General features: G+C 68.0%; 1 protein-coding gene across 1 annotated transcript; it reads right to left on the bottom strand.

The window, feature by feature from the left end:
- Nucleotides 1-268: 268 nt before the first annotated feature.
- TH (tyrosine hydroxylase) lies at nucleotides 269-7,271 on the bottom strand. Its single transcript, XM_032358573.1, has 13 exons — nucleotides 7,147-7,271; nucleotides 5,848-6,063; nucleotides 4,665-4,839; nucleotides 4,301-4,389; nucleotides 3,958-4,025; nucleotides 3,693-3,743; nucleotides 3,259-3,404; nucleotides 3,038-3,173; nucleotides 2,804-2,873; nucleotides 2,134-2,190; nucleotides 1,811-1,906; nucleotides 1,447-1,580; nucleotides 269-628 (listed from the first exon to the last, which is right to left on the bottom strand). Exons 1-13 carry the CDS (start codon nucleotides 7,234-7,236, stop codon nucleotides 469-471), a joined length of 1,488 nt encoding a protein of 495 aa, XP_032214464.1. The 5' UTR covers nucleotides 7,237-7,271; the 3' UTR covers nucleotides 269-468.
- Between the last annotated feature and the right edge of the window lie 7,407 nt (nucleotides 7,272-14,678).

Genomic DNA, 14,678 nt, shown 5'->3' with positions numbered 1-14,678 from the left:
AATTGCATCCCCCAAATCCAGAGCTGTGAACCCCAGGTGGGGTTCCCTGGGCCCCGTGCCCCCACGCTGCCACACCACGGGGATGTGGCCCCCTTTGCCCCCGAGCTGCTGGGGGCTCTGCGCAGGCTAGTCCAGTGAGGACCACCGGGGCGGCCCAGTGAGGTCTCGGAGGAGGAGGGAAGCGGAAGAGAGACCTGGGGGCGAGGCTGGGAGCCGGGTGCGAGCCGGGCCGGCGCACAGACGCGGAGGGCGGCGCAGGGAGGGCTGCTTCCTTTTATTGAGGCTGTGAGCAGGGGGCGCGGGCGGGGCTGCGACGCGGCGGGGTGGGGGGAGTCTGCGGGGTGCCTTCCAGCAGGGGGGGCTCTCTGGTGGGCTCTTGGGCGTCCAGTGACCCCACCCCTCCCCTGGGCAGCGGCCGGGGGCAGGCCGGGGACGGGCAGGGGGAGACCTCAGGACCTCCCCCGGCTCCTAGCGGAGGGCGCCCAGTGCACGCGTGAGGGTGTACAGCTCGTCCTGCAGGCTCTCCAGAGACCGACGGACAGCCTGGGGACTGTCCAGCACATCGATGGCCAGCGTGTATGGGTCAAACTTCACAGAGAAGGGGCGCTGGATGCGGGAAGCGTAGTCCCTGGTGGGGGGTGGAGCTTCAGTCACCTGGGGGTGCTCGGGGGCACTGGGGAGGTGGGGGTTCAGGGCCGGCTTGGGGCAGGAAGGTGGTCCCCAGGAGAGGGCCCCCTTCATCAGTGCAGGACAAGAAATGCCCGGGCCCCAAAAGCTCCTTGTGACCAACTGATTAGACAAGACGGGGGACCGAGGCCTGCTCTGAGTGGGGGGCAGGGGAGGGACAGGCCTTTCCTCTGCTGGACCCCAAGCCCACCCCACCCTGCTGGAGGCCTTCCTGGGCTGTGTGCCCCAGAGAGTCCCAGGTCTGTTTCTGTCCCCACATTTGCTTGTAGGATCCCCTCCTGTCCACGCTGAACACACAGCCTCTGGGACTCAGTTTCCCCCGTTGGAAAACAAGGCTCTTTCCGAGGGTGAGTGAGTGGGAGGCGTCAGGCTTTGCCCCGCCCAGACGCCGCTGGTCATGCGCCCTCAGCCCCCACAACTCTGGGGACTCCTTGCTCCCTCCAGGCCCCCTGGGCTTCCCGCACCCTCCCTCAGCCACCCCTGCCCCTCCTCCGTCCCAGCGGGTGGCCCCGCTGTTCTAAAGGCAGGAGGCTGGGAAGGGTCCCACACACCCTTCTTAGAAAGGTCACACTCTGCCTCCTCAAACCTGGCCTTGACCTGGCCACTGGTCTGGCAGCTCGCCCCCTCCTGCCCCCGGGGACTTTTGGGGGTCCTCCTGTGGGAGGGGTGTGCACACACGGTGCTGCTTGCCGGCTGGCCCTGTCTGGCCCCGTCTGGGAGTGGCGGGGGAGGTTCTCGGCCCTGGGAGCCCCGGCCCACCTGAGCTTGCTCTTGGCGTCGCTGAAACTTTCGGACACAAAGTACACGGACTGGTAGGTCTGGTCCTGGTACGGCTGCACGGCTACGGCGTCGGGGTCAAAGGCCCGGATCTCGGGCTCCTCAGACAGGGAGTGCTGGGGGGAGGCCGTAGGTCACAGGACCCCCACACCCCAGGCCTGGAGGGAACGGGAGCACCTCGGCCTGACCCCACACCCTCCCGCCCAGGGGTCCTCTCGAGGCCTGGGGACCGTGAGCGTGGGACAGGGCAGGACGAGCTTCCTTGGCGGTCCCTGGCTCCCACCTCCCCGGGAGCCCCGGTGGGAGCGCCCTTCCAGCCTGCGGCCGCGGCAGGAGCCCGCCTCACCAGGAGCTCCCCGTAGGAGGACAGCAGCCCGGCGCCGTAGGCCTTCACCTCGCCGTCCTGCTTGCACAGCCCGAACTCCACCGTGAACCAGTACAGCTGGTGGGGACACACGGAGCTTCGGCACAGACAGCCGCCACCCCGGCAGCCCACGACACTCAGCCCTGCCACACCCCCTCCCCGGCAGGGCCCAGCAGGGCTCCGGGGGTCACAGTGTGAAGGGGACCCTCCCTGGACAGAAGTGGGACCTCAATCCGGAAGGGGTCCCCCCGCCTGAACCCGGGTGTCCTGAGCGCCCCCCAAGGCCCTGCCAGGAAGGCACCCACCGTGGACAGCTTCTCAATCTCCTCGTCGGAAGCCCCCAGGGAGGCCAGCCCGATGTCCTGTGGAGGCAGGAGGCAGGAAGGAGCGACTCAGCCCACCCCTGCGCGGCTGCCCGCGTGGGCAAGGATGCTCCAGGGGCCTCCTGGACACTCCCCAGAACGCAAGGACCGTCTGGGGATTCGGAGACCCTCCCAGGATGGGGGATCTTTCCAAGATGCCGAGATGCCCCTGGAATCCAGGGACCCTCCCAGGAGCAGGCAAGGGGCCAGGACCCTTCTCCGTGGTTCTTCAGGCAGCCAGCAGGTGGCAGCACAGGCCATGAGACTGCCCGGCCGCTCCCCGCCCCCACCCCGCCAACAACCCCTCCTGAACCTCCCCCCACCCCACCCCACCCCACCCCACCCCTGCTCCCGGTCTTCTCTGCACCATGGGGCTGGCTCCTCATTTTTATAAGGTGGTTTTCCCAGAATGGGACCCCCCGCCCCTCTATTCCAGGATGATACCGTCCCCCTGAAGCCTCTGGGACCCAGGTAGACACCGTCCAGCCCCAGAGGGGCTCGGGCATGGTGCCAGGGTGGAGGGGCACGGGGCGGGGGGGCAGGCAACACCAATCGCTGGCCCCCACAGTGCCCAGGCCCCAGGCCTGGACCACAGTGGCCCCCTAGGACACACCTGGGAGAATTGAGCAAAGGTGCGGTCGGCCAGCATGGGCACGTGCCCCAGCAGCTCGTGGCAGCAGTCCCTGTGGGAGGGGGAAAGGGGTGGCACTGGGGGCCGGGGGGCCAGCAGCCCAGCCCCCGCACCCTCCCTCCCTGCTCCGTGGGCTTGGCGCCAAGCACCCGCCGGCCCCGTGGCGCGAGGGCGGCAGCAGGTGCACCGCAGGGCGCGGGGGCAGGGCGCACTCACGGCTCGGGCGAGTGCATGGGAGAGGACCCGTGCCGGATGTACTGCGTGCACTGGAACACTCGGAAGGCCAGGCTGGCCAGGAAGTCCCGGGCGGACAGCAGGCCGGCCACCGGCCGCAGCTGGAAGCCTGTCCGCTCTGCAGGGACCACGGCGGGGGGAGGGGGTCAGTGCGGGCTGGGGGGCACCCCCTCCCACGGGGCTCTCCCGGGCAGCGCACACACCCTTCAGGAAACGGGACACGTCCTCCAGCTGGGGGATGCTGTCCTCCCGGTACCCGCTGAAGCGTTCCAGCAGCTGGAAGGCCTCCAGGTGCTCCCGGCAGGCGTGGGTGACGTACAGGCCCTTGAGGGTGGTGTAGACCTCCTTCCTGCGGGCGAGGGTCTCAGGCCTCAGTGCCTGCTGGCCCGGCCCCTCCCCACACCGGGCAGCCCTCCCTGTGGGAGCTCTGCTCTGCCCCCTGGGAGGCTCTTCAGGGGCCCCCACTGCCGGCCTCTTGCTGGGCCCTGAAGAGCCTGGCCGCTGGGGGCTCCGAGGGATAGAGGGCCATGGGGACGCCCAGACCCAGCAGCAGCCTCTCCTTCCAGACGGATGGTCAGGGCCTTCTCAAGCGGCCCTCCCTGTCCCCTCCGCCCCAGCAGGGGCCCCAGGGTCTTACCAGGTGGCGATCTCCTCGGCCGTGTACTCCACACGGGGAATGGGGTCGCCACTGCAGACAGGGCGTGTGGTCAGCGGGGAGCCCTCGGGGAGGGCGAGCAGGGGGCGGGCAAGAGGGGCTCGGAGCCTCGGCAGCTGCCTGCTTCACTCAGCTGGGACTTGGGAGCCCGAGCCAGTGACCACAGGGACGGTGCTGGTGACCAAGATGGCCCTCACCCTGCTGCTGTGGAGCTCCGGGGTGGGGTCGGGGTCCCCGAGGGCCTTACTGCTTGTACTGGAACGCGATCTCCGCGATCAGCTTCCGGCGCTGGCGGTACGCCTGGTCCGAGAAACCCTGGCCAGAGTGTCCGCTGTGCTCAGGAGGCTGCCAGGTGCCCTTCCCTGCCCGCCACCCCCTTCCCTGCCCACCACCCCCTTCCTGCCACACTGGCGGGGTGCCTGGGGGCTGCCGCTGAGCTCCGCCTCAGTGGTTCAGCCGGGAGCCGGCAGACAGGCCGACGGAGAGATGCCCCATCCAGGCGCGGCCCAGGGCCCACGCTCACTGCCCTGGCCATGGGAACGGGGACACAGGCGGCCCAGGACACAGGAGGCGCAGGGGCACCAGCTCACCGGGTGATCCAAGTCCAGGTCAGGGTCAAACTTGGTGACCAGATGGTGGCACTTGTCCAGTTCGGAAACTTTCCTCGGGAACCAGAGGACTTCATGGAGGGTGGAGGGAACAGGGGCCTGTGTGAGCGTCAGGCTGACCCAGAAGCAGCGTCCCCTGGGTCTTCCTCAGGGTGAGCGGGGACGTGACAGCTGGAAGTTCCTAGAGGTGCCCCGGCCGGCTCACAGACAGGCCGAGGGCCTGAGCTCGCAGGGGTGGGGGCACCCAGGCCGCACATGTGGTCACCCCAGGGGTCCGCTGCCGGAGCCTCTGCACCCCCGTCTCAAGGTCACGGGTTGTCCACAAGGACAGAGGAAGCAGCCTCACCCTTGTTCTCGCCGGCGCCACGCACGTCCTCCGCCACCCGGCGCACGGAGCTGAGCAGGGCCGGCAGGTCGGCGCTGGGTACCTCGCAGCGCACAAAGTACTCGAGGTGGGGGCCCCCTGCCCGGGGCCTCTGCGCGGGCCGGGTCTCCAGGTGGTGGATTTGGGCTTCAAACGTCTTAGGGAACAAGGAAAAGACAGAGAGAGGGAGAGAGAGAGAGAGATGGCGAGAGAGACAGAGAGACAGACAGGGAGACAGACAGGGAGACAGGAAGGAGGAAGCCCCACGGGGCAGCCCCCACGGGGCAGCTCCCACGGCCTCGCCCCGCCGCCTCGCCACGGACGTCCTTTCCCGGGAACACCCAGGCCGTCCTCCACCCTCCGGTCAGAGCCTGCGACCGGGGAGGGCTCACGGCCGGGCGATGGGGTTTCGTCCGCTTTGTGTGATGGGGGTCGGCCCTGTGGCCCCTCAGCCCAGTGTTCCGGGAGACGTGACGTGTCCCTCAGCCACACCCAGACCGCCTGAGTCCCCAGCCGCTGGCTGCAAGGTCCGCCACCCTGGTGGCCAGATCAGGGACTGGGGGTGGGCCCTGGACCCCGCTGAGGCCCCCGTGCCCTGGGGGCTCCAGCCCCTGCTCAGCACCAGCCTGGCAGGAGCAGTACGCTCCCTGCCACCTCCTGTCGCCCAGCAACGAGGGCACATGGGTCTTGATGGGCCCTCGGGCCACTCGGCTGTCCAGGAGCTGGAGTCCAGCTCTAATGTCATTTGGGCGCCTGTGCCAGGAACCTGTGTCCCGCCTGGCCCGGTGTGACCCAGACAGCGGGTACCATCAGCCACCGCATTAGCGGGAGCTCATCGAGGCAGGTGGGGGAGGGGACCCCGACTTTCCAGGCTGCCCTGCTGGGAGCCACACTTTCTCACCTGTGCATCACCCTGTGTGTGACCCAGTGGGGGAGAGAGTGACAGAGGGTCAGGCCTCGGCTCAGGGATTTCCCGAGACCGTGAGGGGGACTGTGAGGACCTTGGGACCCCCAGAGCTCTCGGGGGTGCAAAGCCCCAGGCCCAGAGTTCCTGGGACCCTCTCTACTCACGGCCTTCAGTGGCCCCAGGCAGCCGTGCTTCTGTAGGAGTCCCGTGGAGGGGACACCATGTCCACACCAGCCACACGACCCCTGCCAGCCTCACCTCGAAAGCCTTCATGGCCCGGGACAGGGACGCGGTCTTGGCGCCACGAAGGGTGAAGAGAAGGTTCAGCGTGGCCTTCCCATCCTTGTCCTTGAAAACTGCAGCCTCTAGGGGGTCCCCGGGCTCTGAGGAAGCAGCGGACGCGGCCTCGGCCTTCTCTCGCTCCTTGCGGGCGTCCTCGATGAGGCTCTGTCGCCGCCCGATGAAGCGCGGGGACTGTGGGGACAGGACATGCCCAGCTGCCCTGCACGCCGCCGCCCCGTCCCCGGTTCTGACCCCTGGTGTCTCTGAGCACCTGCTGTGTCCATGGGCGGAACTGGCCGCCCAGGCCTCACCAGCTGGGGCACAACGAAGAGCCTGTCTCCCCCCGATGGGGGGCGCGGCCAGGAAGATTCGGGGCCATGGCACAGGGGCGGGGTGGCTGGGGGATGTGCCCGCAACACCCACGTGCTGCGTGGCCTCTGTCCCCGGCTGCCAACTGGACGAGGTGACAGGCGTGACTCAGGGCCCTGAGGTGGACACCAGCCAGAGCACTGGGGAGGGCAGGGAACGTGGGACCTGGTTCCTGGGAGGGAACCAGGTCGGGGAGTGCCTGCGAGGCTGGGTGGGCCCTGGGAGCTTGGGGGGGGGGGCTGCAGTTCCCTGAGCAGGTGGTTTGCAGAACCCAAACCGTGTTTGCATTTAGAAACAAAGCCCGTCTGAAGTGCGTGGGAGCTGATTGTTCTGGCACAACCCTGAGGACGCACAAGACCACTCTTCCGGCCCGAGGGTCCTCCAATCCCCCAGTCTCCTGGAGCTGGGGATGCTGGGCACAGACCTCCTGCCCTCGGGGGTGCCCAAGTGCTGGGGACCGTCCTGGGGGTCAGGGGTCCTGGGGTGGCTAGGTGGGGGAGGTGGGGTTCAAGACAGGAGGTCACAGGTGGGCATGAACAGGTGGCCGGTGGACAGGTGGATGGCGGCGGCAATCGCCCGGGAGCCCCGACTACCCTTGGGCTCGGGATTGGGGTCTGACCCTCTGTGTGGCCAGCACCTCCCCCAAGGAGCTGCCGCCCGGGCCCAGGACACTGTCACACACACACCAGAGAAGAGCCCCCCTCAGAGCTTTGACCTCCCCACAGTGGGGCGGTCAAGGGGCGCCTCCCAGCCGGGGCAGAGCAGGTGCTCAGGGCCAGGAACCCCCCTCCGTGGCCAGGTCTGGGGCGTGATGTGGACCCCGAGTCCAGGTCCCCCGCCAGCCTTCGGGGGACACCTCCGTGCTTCCGGCCCATGCTGGCCATCGGGCCCCGGCGGCTGCCTTACCATGATGGCTTCGGCCTGCTTGGCGTCCAGCTCGGAGACAGCCCTGCGGAAGCCCTTGGCCTGTGGCGAGGCGGCGTTGGGAGTGGGCATGGCGCCGGCGTCCGTCCGGGGCTCGCCTCCACCAGCCCTCTGCCGGGCGGCCTCTTATAGGCTGAGCTGACGTCAAGGCCCCAGTGGGTCCCCCACCTCCCACCTCCCTGCCGCCCGAGGGAGGCGGTGGGCGGGAGCGAAGACGGGAAGGCGAGCCGGAGCAAGGGCTCTGTCCCATTAAATCTAATTGCAGCCCCGCCGGAGGCACCCAGCAGGGGCAGCGGCCCTCGCTCTGAATCATCGCGGCTCCAGAGGACGGGCTCTGCCGGGCTAGGGACAGCTGGGCCCCTTCGCTGCACGCCCTGTGGGGAGACAGAGGGCACACAGGGAGGTGCTGTCTGGGTGCCCGAGAGTGCACGTGGCAGGCGGCCCGGAGACCCCCGAGAGGAGAAACCGGCTCGAACCTCAGATGCCGGGAGCATGTCTGCTTTTCCAGAAGGCTCTTCACCGGGCTGCGAGCAAGGCGCCCGGCCGGCTTCCCTCCGATGCCGCCCACAGGAGCGCCACGGGTCCCTCGTCCCGTTTCCCTGGGCCGGGATCCCCAGGCTCAGCCAGTGAGACATGGAACGTTCCAGAAGGGCTCGTCCCTCCAGTGTGAGGAGCCTGGGAAGCAGAGGGAGGGACAGCGGTGACAACCGTCCCCTGGTCTCTGTGTCCCGTCTCCTCGGGCCAGCAGCCCACCCTCTTGAGGCCCACCCAAGGCCCCCCGCCCCCCCCGGGTCCCCTCACTCTGACCATTTCTCATTCCAGGAACACACCCATCCCCGAGTGCCAAGGGTCCTGGTCCCGGGGCCGGGGGGCCAGGAGGGGAGCCTCTGCGTCAACCTGCCAGGGACAGCTGTGGGCCGCAGGGCAGGGACATTTTGGCCAAGACCTCCAGTAGCTCCTCGGCGATTTGGAGACAAGTTCCTCTTGGGAAAGGCGCTCTCTGGAGGCGCGTCTCCTTGGTGCCCTGGGCTCTGTGGGGTCAGCAGCGACAGTCTAGCCAGAGCCTACCTGGGAGGTGTGTAGAGAGAGGGGAGGACCCCCCACCGGGACACCGCCCTGCCTGACGGGGCTGCCGCAGGAGGTGTGCCTCCTGCCGTCGGGCAGACCAGGGCGATGGCTCCCGGACTGCCCGTCCTTACCCCCACAGGTCCGCTCCTGGCTGGCCACCCCTCTCCTCCAGGACCTCCCCCCAAACTGGTCTGACCACGGTACTTTCTGACTTCCCCACCCTCTTTGGCTCCCCGCGGTCCTCTGGAAGCAGCTGGGGAGTTGCGTCAGTGCAGGGGAGCTGCGTCAGTGCAGGGGAGCTGCGTCAGTGCAGGGGAGTTGCGACAGTGCGGGGGACGCGCCTCCTCCCAGCTCCCCCTGCTGCTCTTCTCACCCGCGGCTGTCCCCACTTGCTGCTCCAGGAGGGCCTGGGGGTCCATGATACCCAGTGTGCCACATTCACCCCCTTCTTCTCCTGGTGAGCTCCTATGCATTCCACAAAGCCCAGCTCAGCCCCCGTTCATCCTGTGACGCCTACCCTTTCTTGTTCCCTCCTCCGCTCCCCTGGCTCCTTCCTCCGCCTCTGCAAACACCCCGAGGCCAGGACCCCGGCTGCCGGGCCCCCTGTATCTCTTGGTGCCTTGTCTGGGTGCCGGCCTGACTCATGGCCTAGGTGCGGGGCTCAAGGGCACGTCTCAGCAGCCAGGCCCCAGCAGGTCTTCCGTGGGGATGTCTGTATTCCCTGAAGACACTGGAAGAATTTGCTCTGAGACCTCCAGGGTGTGGCCAGGGCCAGGATCTACCCCAGGGCACTAACCCAGAGGCCTGTCCACTCCCACTGCCCCAGCAGCACCCCCGAGCCCCTGGGACCCCCAGCCAGCACGCAGGCCTCCTAGAACTCTGAGCAGGCTCTCTTCTGCCCCCTCCAGGGTGGGCTGCCAGGGACTCCTTAGGGATGCGGATGCAGGCCCCCCACTTTGCCCAGGGGGCGCCGGGCAAGGGGGGGTCCAGCGCCGCCCAGGACGGACGAGCAGCTGAGTGTGGATTTAACCTTTCGGCAAATGTCTTCTGCTGACACGAATATTGTTTTTTAATTCCTTTGCCTACCTGAGCCGGCGTGGGCGTGCGCGGAAGCTCCGTGGGAGCTAAGCTTCCTTCCCCGGGGCCAGGTGGCCGTGGGCAGGAAGGCAGAAGTCACGGACACCCTCCTGATGGGCACCCTGCACCTGCTGGCCTCCGGCTTTACCCCGCCTGGTGTCTGTCTGTCCACGCACACAGGGGTCCATCCTGGGAAGCCTTTCTCCCACACTCCCGCCCTACAGGGCTGTCCGACCACACTGGGCTCCGTCCGGGCCCCTCCTCCACACCCTCAGGTCACCCCAGGCAGCATCTTCTCTCCTGGCTAGACACTGTCTCGTCCTCGAACCTGCCCGCAGGCCCCCTGCAGCCGGGGTCTCCCGGGCTCAAGCCCAGAGGGAGATCTGCAGCGCCTGCCTGAAGTCAGCTGAGGCTTCCATAGACCCATTCTGCAGATGGGACACTGAGGCCCCAGGCGGGTGATTTCTCTGGGTGCTGCAGTCTCTCAGGCCCAGGACCGCCAGCTCCCAGACGTGGTCCTTCTGCGGATGCAGGGTCTCGGGCCACACGGGGAGGGATCTAAGGGGCAGACGGAGACCAGCGGTCCCTGCCCCACACCACTGCAGAAGAGGCGGCACCAGAGGAGGACACGGGGTCCCTGCAGCCCAGACAGCTCTGGGCCATGAGCGGGTGTCGGGGTGGGGGCAGGGTGATGAGCAGAGGGGTTGGGGCCAAGGGCGGTGCAGGTGTGCTCTGGGGCCTCATCAGGAGGAGGGACCAGCCCCTGTGCAGCCCCCCCGCCCCTCCGGTCACCCTGAATGATCAGAGCCATCAGGCCGGGCCCTCGGGACAGGTGCTGAACTGGGTGCTGGCTCTCGCGGTCTCTGCGCCCGGGCCCCCAGAGGACGTGATGGCCCATGATGACAGCGAGCGTCTCCCTGGCATGGACCAGGCACCCGGCGTGGGGCAGGGGCGGGGCTTCGGGGCTGTGGGGCCTGTGCGAGGGCAGGGCTGCTCCCCCTCCCGCAGGCACGCTGCCTCGTCTCCTCCCCCACCCACAGGAGGGCGGGGTCTGAGCTGCAAAGGGGAACTGAGGGGGGCAGCTCTCTGGGGGTCCTCACGCGGGGGCTCTGCAGGGCACAGCCATCAAAAACCACCTGCCAAGAGTCTGAGGTCCACGCTCCCCAGCAGTCCGGGGCCAAAGGTTGCTTCCACGGCGTGAGCCGGTGAAGTCCTTGTCAGTGGGCGTCGTTCGTGTCCTGGGAGAGGTGCACGCCCATGGGACACATGGTCCCGGGGCCCAGGGCATCCCCCTTCCCAGAGCCCAGAGCCTGGGACCGGGGTCCCTGCTCCCGGAATACAGGCCTGCAGGGGCCGCACCACACCCCTCTGAGGCCTTGTAGGGCACTTAGGGTGTCATGCAGCCCTGGGCCCCCGTGGACCTTGGGGGCTGCATCCCGTGCTTCCTGCCCGGGGCCACCCACCTCCAGCTTTGCCCAGCGCAGGGGCTCTGGGGCCTTGCCCCACGTTTGGGGACAGGCCGGGGAGCAGTCGCCCACTTTCCCCCAAGCCGGAAGGAGACCTGAGACGCCTGTCACACCAGCCCTGTCAGAGCTGAAATGTCAGAGCAATTAGCTCTAACGAGGCCATCGGATGGAACCGAGCGGCCGGGCGAGCCGGCGCGCGGGGGTGCGGGGTGGCGGGGCCGCACAGCAGGTCGAACCCGGAGCCGCTGTCCCACGGTCGATCGGATGCACTCAGGATAATTGGGCATTTGGAAGTCAGACCTGCAGGAAGAGACAGAGGGGGAGTCTGCCCTGTCTCCCCTGCCCCCTCCCCCACCATGCTGGCCCCTGCAGTGACCCTCCAGGCTCCCTACCCAGGACACTCCTGCCAGGCCCCAAGGCCCGACGGCTGCCTCCTCCTCCAGGGAGACCTCCCTCCTGCTCTTCTCTGAGCTCTCTTCCCATGGGGGTGGGGGGCCGGGGGGCGGGGGTTATGCCATGCCTGACAGAAGGCTGGGCTCCTGGCTCAGGGCTGGCAATCCACCTTTGTGGGGCAGGGGGGGGAGTCTGGCTCTGCCCCCTGTCCCATCCCCATGGGGAGGAGGGACACCAGGTCCCACTGACCCCTGGGATTAGTGCTTTCAGGACTCTGGAAAAGCGCTCCACGCCTTCCCTAAGAGTGCCTGTCCTAGGGTCCTTCCAGCCAGGGCCGGGAGCAGGGCAGGCAGGCTGGGCCCCCCCGTGCGACGTGGAAGGGAGGGCAGGACCGAGTGTGATCAGAGCAGACCCCGCATGAAGCGGGGAAGAAGGAACCGCAGGATGTGCTGAGGCCCAGGGGACAGGCCGGGGGCTTCCAGGCAAGGGAAACCAGGTGCCCAGAAGGTCCCGGGACCAAGGCGGGGAAGGGTTGGGGGAAGGAGGGGAGGGGATGGAGGGGCAGGTCCCAGAGGCCCCGGAGTCAGGCGGCCCCGGCGGCGAGAGGTGTCTGAGGGCTCCAGGACTCCCAGCCCACAGAGCACCCTGACTCCTCCCTGCCCGCGCGCCTTCGAGGGGCAGATGCTGACCGCACGCCCCGGCTCCGGCCGAAGCCGCCTCCCAGTGCCTCGCAGGTGCCGCACGGTCCTGAGCGCCCCGGCCACACGCCTGCCTGGGCTCAGGACGCCACGCTCAGGAGCTCAGCCGGTGACTCCAGCGGTCCGTGCATGCATGTGCCCGCGGGAGCGCCCGCGCTCGGGTCCTGCAGGAGCCTGTGCGTCCCTGCGGCGGGCCACGGGGGCTCAGAAGGCCTGACCGGCCACGGCCGCTGACCCAGGGGGCAGCTCCCGGCTCCACGCCACGGTCGGGGCCTCAGCCTCCTGCTGGGAGCTCTGGGTGTCTCGGGGTCCCTCCCTTCGACCCTGCCTGGTCCCCCGCAGTGACTCAGCCGGCCTGCCGCCCCCTCCCACCGGCTCCCAGTCAGCTGACAGCCGAGCCGCCCGCTGGAGACAAGAGCAACAACATGCTGTTCTCATTAGTCACGGGGGGGGGGGGCACAGCTGGGTTTTGACATCATGCGCGCTGCCCCCCACCAGCCCTGGGGTCCCAGTCACCTGTCCAGGGCCGCTGCTCTGGGCGGTGAGGGGCTGCTCGTCCCTTGTCCCTTGACCCCGCCCATCCTACGGGGGTTGGTGGGGGAAGCCAGCTTCCGGCTACGTGCCTGCCCGGCCGGGCTGCATTAACAGAGGCAGAGGGGCCAAAACTCAGGAGGAGACAAAGCGCTCGGCTTGATGTGCCCAGAGCACAGCAGCTGAATGTCTCAACTGAACATCAGGGCAGCCGGTGAGGGTCCCTGGGGGCCCCCCAGGCTCTGCTCGGCTCCGCTTACTCAAGGCACCCAGTGCCTCCTTGGCCCTCTTCCGGCCTACCCGCTGGAAGCACCCAAAGGGCCCATGTGCCTGCACCCCTGGGCCCCACGCACCCCTGCCGTGCTTCCTGCCCCCTCCACTGGTTCCCCATCCACCCGCGGCCCCACGAAGGCTCACCACCTGCCTTCCCAGCGAGGGAGGGCTGGGCTGCCCCTGCCTGCTCTCTGTCTTGTTTCAGTGAGTGAGCGTGCGGAGCTGCTCTGAGGGCCGCCTTGGCCCCCTGCACTGACATTTTGGGGATGGAGCTGTGCGGACCACTCCCACCCCTGGGGAGTGCGCTGGTCCGCAGGGAGGCTCAGGAATGCTGGACGCACACATCTGTCCTCGTTGTCTGCCCGCAGGAGACCCGTTTTCCTCCCTCTGGCTCTGTGCAGAACGGGGGGCCAGGGCGCCAGCTACATGTGAGGCACAGAGAGAACCGCCTGCACTGGCTGCCCCACCCCATCCTGCGGGGAGAGGAGCCCAGTCAGAGGCCACCAGGCGTCCTGCGGCTTCCCTAAACCCCGCCACCTCCCCCTGCCGGGGTCTTCCGTGGGCAGCCCGGCTCTGGCTCCCGCTCGGGTGGGGACCTGGATGTGTCCCCCTCCTGGGCCAAGCTCAGCTTCCTCCCCCAGCCTCCCACGCAGCAGGCACCCTCTCCCTGGGGGACAGGGGCAACAGAGCTGAAACAGAGCCCCCCCCGGACTCCCCCGCTGGCTGCAGTAACCCTCAGCGCTCCGGGCTCCCTCCCGCAGCAGGCGCGTGCCAGTCCGTGCCTCCCGCTAATCCGGGGTGCGATCCCCGCCCCCCCAGCTGACATTTGCAGGCTGCGCTCCGCTGACCCTGCTCGCCTGTGATATTTAGACACGGCTTATCTGCGCTTTCTTATTCGTGATGACTCTGGGGCCCAGGATGAGCTCCGCTGACAGCCGCAGCCCATCTGATCTCCGGTTTCCAATAAACTCGTCCTCGCGGAGCTGGCTCCCTCCGGCCACCGGCCACCGGGCGCGGACCCCGCCCCAGACCAAGAGCTTGCAACAGCTTTCCTGTGGGGGCCACGCAGGGCCTCAGCTCCCACCCCAGTGTGGGGACCACAGAGCCGGCAGAGCCGAGGCCTGGCTCCGGGAAATGGTGCCGTGGGGAGCAGGGGCCGGCGGCACGCACCCCCACGTTCGCTGGGTCACCCTACAATCCTTGCCTGGGTGCTCTTTGAGAACACAGGGGCCCTTGCAGGTCTTGTCGTGGGAACGAACCTTCCAGCACTCTGGCTCTTCGTGTGTCCTTGTGGGCGCCACTGTCCCATGTCCCAGCCCCGACACAGCGGGCCCCAGGTGTCTGTTAAATGACCGAAGGGAGAGGTTCAGGGGGCAGCAGGGCAGCTGGTGACGAGGCGGGGTGCTGGCGTCCCGGTGGCCGGGGAGACTGCTGGGCCCTCACTCCTGACCGCTCCGGGCATCACCTGGAGGCTGCCCGGGGACTGCCCCACCCCCGCGCGCCGCTGTCCCTCCCCACGCCCCAGGTGCACCACCCTCGCGGTCTGTGCCAGGCAAGGTGCCCAGAGGCCCAGCGGGAGGCCCAGTGTGGCTTCCTGCCCGCCCCGCCCACAGCTGTTCTCCAGCCCAAATGCTCTTCGAACTATTGGTTTTGAAAAAATTATTATTTATTTTTTTTAATCATGGTAAAATACGTATAACATAAAAACAACCATTTAACCATCTCTAAACCCACAGCCCCGGGCACTAAGCACGTTCACACTGTTGTACGGCTGTCCCCACTGTTCATCACCAGAGCTATCCAAGTTCCAAATAGACACTCTGTCCTCCTGAGACACCGACCCCCATCCCTCTCGCGGCCCCGGGGCCCACTGTCCACTCTCTGTCCCCTGGAGACTCCGACCCCCCTCCCTTCCCCGGCGCCCACCGTCTACTCTCTGTCCCTGCGAATCTGGAGACTCCAGGGACCCCATCTGGGTGGGATCCCGCAGTGTTTGTCCCTCTGTGTC

Source organism: Mustela erminea, chromosome 9 (genome assembly GCF_009829155.1).
Source record: "Mustela erminea isolate mMusErm1 chromosome 9, mMusErm1.Pri, whole genome shotgun sequence".
NCBI classification, from domain to species: domain Eukaryota; kingdom Metazoa; phylum Chordata; class Mammalia; order Carnivora; family Mustelidae; genus Mustela; species Mustela erminea.
This window is presented reverse-complemented; position numbering and strand designations above follow the sequence as displayed.

Coding starts and splice junctions, on each gene's coding strand:
- TH (XM_032358573.1), bottom strand. CDS start 7,236: ATGCCCACTCCCAACGCCGCCTCGCCACAGGCCAAGGGCTTCCGCAGG. Junction 3,405..3,692: donor GCCGAGGAGATCGCCACCTG/GTAAGACCCTGG, acceptor CCTCGCCCGCAG/GAAGGAGGTCTACACCACCC. Junction 1,581..1,810: donor CCTCCTACGGGGAGCTCCTG/GTGAGGCGGGCT, acceptor GCCTCCCCCCAG/CACTCCCTGTCTGAGGAGCC.